Source organism: Callospermophilus lateralis, chromosome 2 (genome assembly GCF_048772815.1).
Source record: "Callospermophilus lateralis isolate mCalLat2 chromosome 2, mCalLat2.hap1, whole genome shotgun sequence".
NCBI lineage: Eukaryota > Metazoa > Chordata > Mammalia > Rodentia > Sciuridae > Callospermophilus > Callospermophilus lateralis.
In genome coordinates this window covers 211,337,137-211,344,969 of record NC_135306.1, presented here as the reverse complement: position 1 = coordinate 211,344,969, position 7,833 = coordinate 211,337,137, and the positions used below count along the sequence as shown (strand labels likewise).

Sequence of the window (7,833 nt, the reverse complement as noted above, 5' to 3'; positions counted from 1 at the left end):
CACCAACTTTTTGGGTTGTTGAATCACAAATCTGTAGAATGCAATTCGTGGGGAAACGGAAGGCAGGAGTGAAAGGGTGGGATTTATTCAGGAGTGCAGAACAGAAGCAGGATTCTTGCAGGTGCATGAGGGGACTCCCACAGGGGTTGCCCCGTGAATGGGCTAGCCTAGGGGTCAACACTATTGGTCCAAATTCATGCTAATGAGGGTTTGGAAAAGTCCAGATTCTATTGGTCAGTCCTTGAGTAAGAACTCCATTCAAGTAGGCCCTACTTCTGTTTTCTTACCGTTGGTCCAGAAGTGGGAGATTGAAGCCCTGCGGTTGTGGATGCTTGGGGGTTCAGAGCTGCAGTACTCTGCAACGTAGGCATCCACGTTGACCTGGGCCAGGCTGCTGTGCTGCCATAGGTAGGCACACCTGACTTGCCTTGGTCTGGCTTGCCTCAGGTCCGCACTGGCACGGAGGGGTCCCCACAGCTGCATGTCACCTGTGCTCCAGCCTCCCCCGAGGCTGCCGCTCCACAGCTCCAGGCAAGGACATAGTGTCTGTCGTGAAGGGGTTAATTTGCAACAGATACAACAGGACAGGTTCAGTTGGGAGCTGACTCCACACAGCCCTGGACCTGGGCAATGCTGTCAGTGGTGACTTGTGGTCAGGCATTACACCAAGGCTGAAGGCTTAAGGCAGACACAGAGGGACAGGAAGAGCCCCAGCTGAGCCCTGGAGACTAGGGTGCAGGCTGCACAAGCAAAGAAAAAACTGAGGAGTGGCCAAGTGGGGAGAAAGGAGCCAGGGAGCTGGGGTGGAGCAGGGATGGGGAGGAAATGGGGTCTGGAAGGAAAGAATTCTGGTGAGCAGATGAGAATGTCCAACAGGCCAAATACTGCTGAGAGCACAAGAAAATGAGTCTGTAGGCTGAGGAAGCCAAGTGACTTCGACAGCACCAGTTGGCAGGGGGAAGCTACTGACCTCCTGGCAGGCCACCACCAAGACCACTGCCCGGTTTTTGGATCACCTACATTCTCTCCTGGTCTCCTGCACTCCCGCAACTTCCACCTGATGCCCTGTCTACCTCCAGCCATACCTCACTGCTGGACAATTTCTTTAGTCCAAAGTCCCATGCACTCTTTAGATTCACCTAAAACTCACCACTGCCCTCACTGGAAGGGCCCATTGCTCATCCTGAGAACCTGACATTTGACACCTGATGACGCTTAATCTACAACCTCCAAAGACATGCAAGATATGGACAGGACAGGCCTGTGCAGGGGATAGTTGTTCAGGGTTGCCTCTCTTTCTGGGCTGGAAATGTAACAGCCCAGAGTATTCTACTATCCACTGGTCTCTCTAAGGAGCACTGGGAAGGACTGAGCCTTTCAAGGTCCACTATTGTAAACCCCAGGGGTGGGCAGGAGCACGTGGGCAGCTGGCCATCAGCAGAGAGGGCATGCAGTAGGAAGATCTGCCGGTAAAATGTCAGGACTCAGGAATGTGCTGTAGATGGCACCATGGTGGTCAGTGCAGTTCCCCTGGAGGTCCACAGGTCCAGGGACCCCTAACCTGCCCTCAGTTCTCTCCTACCACTTTCTGCTGTACTTCAGGAAACCCAAGTGCTTTTCTGCAGGAAGAGAATCCCTTCAGGTCTGGCTGCCTCTTTGGATCAGCCTGCTGTCCACAAGCCTTCCCCACCTTGTCTGGAACTTAGATGCTGGTGGACTCCAGCCTACAGCTCAACCTGAAGAGAGAAAGCTTCAGAGCAAAAGTCTGGGACTTCAGGTGCAGCCTGCTGCTGTGTGACACCGGGTGAGCTCATTGGCCTGGCGGTCCTGATCACCACTGCATACACAGGCACTGCCTCTGGAGGAGCAAGGTCAGGGCTGGGCATCGCAGTGTACAGCAGTCTTGACGTGAATGCAACACCCCACTCCTCACACAACCCGGGACTCAGTGCGGTGCCTCTGCACCCCAACCTGCATGCAGCACTTCCGCTGCGTACAGTAACCCCACCAGAGCTCAGAACCTGGCCTATGTGCAGCACCCCAACCTACAAGCAGCGTCCCTGCAGCAAGACCACCGAGGGCAGAACCCTGCACCCAACCTACATGCAACATCCCTGCCGGCTTGCAGCGACTCTGTTCTGCGTGCAGCACCCTGGCGAACTCCTTCGGAAACCCGAGCCAAAGCAGCCACCTGCTCCCACTCCCCACGGGCCCGCTGCCAGCACGATCCGGGGCTGTGCCTTAAGGGCCGTCTGTGCACAGCCAGAGTATGAGGCCGGGCGGCGGGTTGGAGGTGCCCTGGCCTGGCCTGGCTCCACCTGGTCCCCGACCCAACCCCGCCTGGTCCTCAGCTTCACTGTTCCAGCCTCCCTCGGCCCAGGCGAAGGCGGGCGAGCAATTGGTGCAGGCGCTGATTGGGCAGTGACTCTGATTGGCTGCTGCGGGCACCATTAGGCGTGGTCACTACATCCCGCAGCACTCGATCAGACTCGGCTCTGCTCGGCTCGACTCGGCTGCTCGGCTCGGCTCGGCAGAGAGGCTGAGTTCGGCGGCGTGGCTCGGCTGGGCTCGGCTGCTCGGCTGGGCTCGGCTCGGCTGCGCGGCTCAGCTCGGCTCGGCTCGGCAGCGCGGCCGCGGACGGGCGTGCGCTGGGGGCGCGGGGCGCGGGGCGCGGGCCTCGGCGGCGGCGGCGGCGGAAGCCTGGTTCCCCCCGCCCGCCCTGTCCTCTCGACGAGGCGGAGGCATCACCCCGGCCGGGCCTCAGACGGGCGCGGCGCGAGCGGCGCGGGGGGCGGCGGGGCGCGGCGGGGGCGCAGAGCAGTGCGGCCCTCCCGGGGGCGCCGCCGGCCGGGTCAGCGCGGACGGCACTCGGCGGACGCGGACGCACGGCTGGCCAGCCCCTCCCTGCCCGCGCCCGGGCGCCCACTCGCCGGCGCGGGGCCCGGGAGCGATGACATCGACGGGGAAGGACGGCGGCGGGGCGCAGCACGCGCAGTATGTGGGGCCCTACCGGCTGGAGAAGACGCTGGGCAAGGGGCAGACAGGTGCGTGCGCGCCGGCGCTGGGGGCGCGGGCCGGGCGGGCCGGGGGTGCCGGGCGCGGCGCGAGAGGGCGCGGGCGATCTAGGGGCGCGAGTGGCCCGGGACGCGGTCAGGCGGGCTGGCGGGCGGGCGCACCTCCGGGGAGGCCGTGCGGACCCGCCGGGCGGGGCCGGGGAAAGCTGACTAGTCGTGATGCTGCAGGCCCGGCCCGAGCCGGCGGCCGCGAACAATGGGCGACTCATGCGCCCCCGTCAGCCCTGCGCCTGGGTCCCTCCGCGGAGCCCGGCAGGCCGCGCGGCTGCGGTCGGCCGGGCGCGGCCCAAGGACACGCGGCACGGCCCGGGGCGCACCGCGGTGGGGCGCAAAACACGGCCTGGCAGCGCCCGGCGGCCCCGCTGCAGGTGCGCGGGCCGGGCCGCATTGTGCACCCGAGCGCTGGGGCCCATTGTGCCGCGAGAGGAGGGGGCCGAGCGGGAGCCCATCTGCCGTCTGCCGCGCCGCGCTAATAGGCGTGCTGCTGGAGCAGCTGCGCCCCGGCCGCGCGACCCCTGGCCGCTGGAGCCCCACTGGCCAGTCCCGGACCTCCGTTCGCGGAGCGGGTGGGAGAGAGCAAGGACCCGTCAGAGAGCTGGACAGCGCCTTCCTCTTCTCCCAACCTCGGGCCTCCGTGTATGCGACACTGTGCTCCCCAGGGGAAGAAGAGGGTGACTGTTCCTGGGCCTGGATCAGTATCCAGGTCTGGCCCCTGGAGCAGACCCAGAGTCTACAGAGGAGGGGACTTTCTGGCTGGTCTTGGTTGTCTTTCCTGTGACAGGTTAGGTCCCCGCAAGGGCCAACCCTGGGCTAGCAGTGTGCACAGCTCCCCTTGCATTTGGCTAACTTTCCAGGCCTGGTTGGGCTTGGCCAGCCCCCTCATCTGGTCAGCCAGGCGCGTTCACACAGTCCTCTTTGTGGGAGGCTGGGACTCAGCCATTTTCTTTCTTCTCCCAGGACCAGCCCGTCTCTGGTGGCCCAAAGGTTTAACTGGCACTGACCACTGCTTTCCTTTTTGGAAAGCTCCCCAGAGCCCAGGGGTGGAGGCTAGCAGGAGGTCGCCCACAAGAGTGGGGGCCCAGGAGTCCCTCTGCAAGCACCCCAGGGCCACAGGACGCAGAGCTAGGCAGTTGTGTCTGGGAAGAAAGTGGGCCAGCCTGGGCTCTGGGGAGGGCGGCAGCTGCGATGTAGCAGAGGCAGGAAGGGTCTGGGCTGCTAAGATCTGCCTCCTCTCCCTGAGTCCCAGGGCCCGGCCCAGGGCTTGTGCCTGGGCTTGAGGAGGAAGCCCAGACAGCTGTGGTTCAGCTGAGTCCAGGAGAGGCACCTTTCCAGGGAAGGACAACTAGTTTGTGACATCCTTGGCGAAGGAAGGGCCCAGGGCAGCCTAGCGCAGGAGGCAGGGAAATGGTCTAATTATCATACCAATAAAATGTCATCACGAGACACCCTCTGTACGCACCTGATGACAGCGTGGGTTATGTGCAGAGCCGCCAGCCCCTGGGGGCAGGGGCTAGTCTCTCTGCTCCCCTTGGGTTATACTGCTCTACAGTTAAGTATGGGAGGTTCTTCCCACTAGCAGCCATGGCTGTGAAAGGTGTGTGCCTGTGTCAGCGAGGTGTGTGCAGAATTGAGAAGGCAGCCTAAGTAGCCTCTCTGCCCTGCATCCAGGAAGCAACCTGGTCCAGAGTTCTGGTGGCCACAGTGTAAATGTGTAGCCAGGAAGTCCACCCCAGCATTTGTCTTCTGTGAAGGGTCATCTTCGTGGATGTGGGCCCTGTGTGTGTGTGTGTGTGTGTGTGTGTGTGTGTGCTGGGCAGAGTTGCAGTGTTGCAGACCTGCCCTTTACTCCAGAGGGGGACAGGCTTCCTGCAGGGAGACCTCAGGGGAGAGTGTGGGCTCTGCCTCTGTCTACCACCGCCTGTGGACCTTGTGGTCCTGAGGACTTGTGCTGGGACCTGAGGCAGTTGTTGCTGGGCTGGCAGGGGGAATCCACCAGCGAGGGCTCTGCTGGGCTTTTCCATTATCCAAGAAACTCTTGTTCAGTCACTTCTGGGGCTTGGCCCCTGCAGGGACACCAGAACACAGTCCCTGCCATTATGGTACCCGCAGAATCTTGACCGGCAGGAGTGGGAGACCCTGCGAGCCTAGGCAGCACCTGCCTAGGTCCTGGAGGGAGCATTGCATGGCCCTCATCCTGCAGGCTCAGTGGTAAACAGCAGGCACCCTCCTGCCCAAACCACAGCTCGGCTTTGGTAGCCCAGGAGGACTGGGAGGACCCCGAGGGAGGAGGAGGGGACTGTGCGCCCTGGCTGTTTTAGGAGCCCCGTTGTGCCTAGAATCCCTTCATCCAGAAGCAGGGGAGGGGAGGAGGCAGTGACAGGGCTCTCAGGGAAGGGTCAGCCATGCCAAGGACTGGGAATGGACATGAAGGCTACCCACCAAGTCCCTGCCGTCCAACTCACCTGCCTCCGGCTTTCCCAGCTTCGGTCACAGCTGGTGGGTGAGGGGACCTGGGACCTCTCTTCCCAAGTGGAACTCTCTGGCAGTTGGTGACCTGGAGAGGGGTCCAGGGTGGTAAAGCCAGTTAGATTAGGGCAGGTGATAGACAGAGGGGGGCGAGGGTGAGACTGGTGTGAGGGGAACGTGGCAGAACTGAGGGTGTGCCTGGTGCCCCCTGGAGAGGAGGAAGCAGCAGAGCTGGGGAAGACACAAAGGGGAAGGAGGTGGGTGCTGGGACCATGTTGGTTTGGGGAAGGGGAGCAAAGGCAGGGAGGGACCCACCTGAGGTGCTCTGTGGTGCTGAGGCCCAAGGATGGGACCTGGTGACCTCTGTGGTGGTATAGGTGACAGAACTCCATTTTGGGGACACAAGTTGTGTCTGGTGGTCACCATGCCACCAGGTGGGCCTTCTGCGAGTCTCACAGGTGATCGTGCGGTCCCCTCCCCCACATCAGACCCTGCTGTCTGACCAGCTAGGCCCACAGGGGACTGGGCCTCAGAACCCAGTCCGCAGCAAGGCCAGTGTTCCTGGAGGGAGGAAAGCCTGGGAGAGGGCTGCCCACACAGGACAGGTCACAGCTGTCCCACCTGGCTTCTCTCCTGCTCGGGTCTCCGCCCAGACGGCCCAGGTGCCACCCCAGCCCTCCTCCAGCAGTGCAGACCCTGCCTCAGAGCCCATTCCAGGTTGGGAGCTGGTCTGTGAGGACTGCCCCAAGGGGACAGCTTGGCCCAGAGGGTCCGACCCACCGAGGCACCTGTATGGTCTGCTGCACTGTCACTGGCACGGTGGGACCACTTGTGCTGGAAAGGCATGCTGGGCAGGAGCCCTGGCCCGGGTGCCCACACTGAGGTGTGTCCTGAAGTGCTGGCTGTGAGTAGGCTCTGCCTGACCCCGTGTGGACACTGGTGTGGCAGGCCCCTGTGGGGCTGCTGTTCCAGGGTGGGCTGTGGCTGGTCTCTGCCCTGATATTGCCCAGGTGGGGCTGGTCTAGACTGTCGAGCACATGGCCGACACAGCTGCCTGGCTGGCCCTCCCTGCGATGTGAAGCTCAGCCGCCCTTCACCAGCCCCCTGGGGAGTCTGTTTCTGACAGATCCTCACCTAGGCTCAGGGGAGCCCGGCTGGGACCACTGAGGTGCCACTGCGACAGAGCTGCCAGCAGGCTCCTGCATCCTGCCCCTTCCCTGCCTGCCCGGAGTGCTCACAGGGTGGCCACGTGTTGTGCTGGTTGTCACTGGTGTGTGGACTCCTGATCTACCCATGTGGCCGGCTCCTCTCCCCAAGCAGCCACCTCAAGGCCAGCAAGGACTATACTTCAGGGCACTAGGGCTGCCTGCTGCTTGTCCTGCAGCTGGCCCTGGCCTGCTCCTGAGTGTGGGCCCCAGTGGGGTGGGCCCTGTGCCCTACTGTCTGTCCCGGTTTCTCTCCTAGTGTTAGTGGAGTGCCCTGAGTGCAGGGGTGGGCAGGCAGCAACAGTGTCCTCTGCTGGCCAGGGGCCCTGCCCTGGCTCGGCTCCTTCTCTTCGCAGCAGACGGGCGACACTGAGTGCAGCCCCAGTGGTTGGGAAGTCTGTGGCTAGTGCTCCACAGGAGCAGTTGAGACCCGGTGACTCTCCTTGGACGGTGCCTGGGGACAGTGAGGCGGCCTCTGGAGGCTGCACCTCTGTGTGCAGACCCCTGGGGTCGCTGCAGCTTGGTGGGGTGGTTCTGTCTCACTGGCCTGGCGTCTGTGCATGGTCCTCCTGGGCTCTGGCCACCAGGCAGCAGAGGGGCTTTGAGCCTCAGGACCCCTATCTGTGGAATGGGTTTCCAGGCTCCAAGGCTGGATGGTGTCTGGGCAAGGCACAGCTGTCGGGTGGTAGTGGGCAGCAGGGGCATCTGTCAGGGGCTGCTGGCTGTCTCTCATGTTGTCCTGTACTCTGCAGGGAGTTGAGGGTGCCAGAACATCCTGAAGCCTGCAGGTGGTGGGGTCAGGGGTAGGCCTCTGTGTGCTTGGCTCTAGGCCCAGGTTCCAGCCCAAGGTGGCCAAGCTGCCCGCAAGCCTCCCCAAGGCCTCACCCCAGGAAAGCCGGCTGGTTAGGCTGACCTGGGCTCTGGACAGGATGGAGGCTGGGCTGGGGCTGAGGCTCCAGGGACAAAGCAGAGATTGTGCCAGGCTGGCCGCCTCTCAGAGCCCAGCCTGCTCCGTCCAGGCCTTGTTCCACCACTTCTGAGGGGCCAGTGTTCCGGAGCCCAGCAGCTGGGAGTCAAGCCCCGCCTGT

General features: G+C 63.0%; 1 protein-coding gene across 10 annotated transcripts in view; it reads left to right on the top strand.

Annotated features, from left to right (window-relative positions):
* Positions 1 to 2,950: 2,950 nt before the first annotated feature.
* The window catches only part of Brsk2 (BR serine/threonine kinase 2), a 51,314-nt gene continuing 46,431 nt past the window's right edge, over positions 2,951 to 7,833 (top strand). For all 10 annotated transcript variants that reach the window (XM_076847801.1, XM_076847799.1, XM_076847792.1 and 7 more), the window contains exon 1: positions 2,951 to 3,044. In XM_076847801.1, the coding sequence (XP_076703916.1) occupies positions 2,951 to 3,044 (94 nt within the window). The remainder of the gene's footprint in view (positions 3,045 to 7,833) is intronic.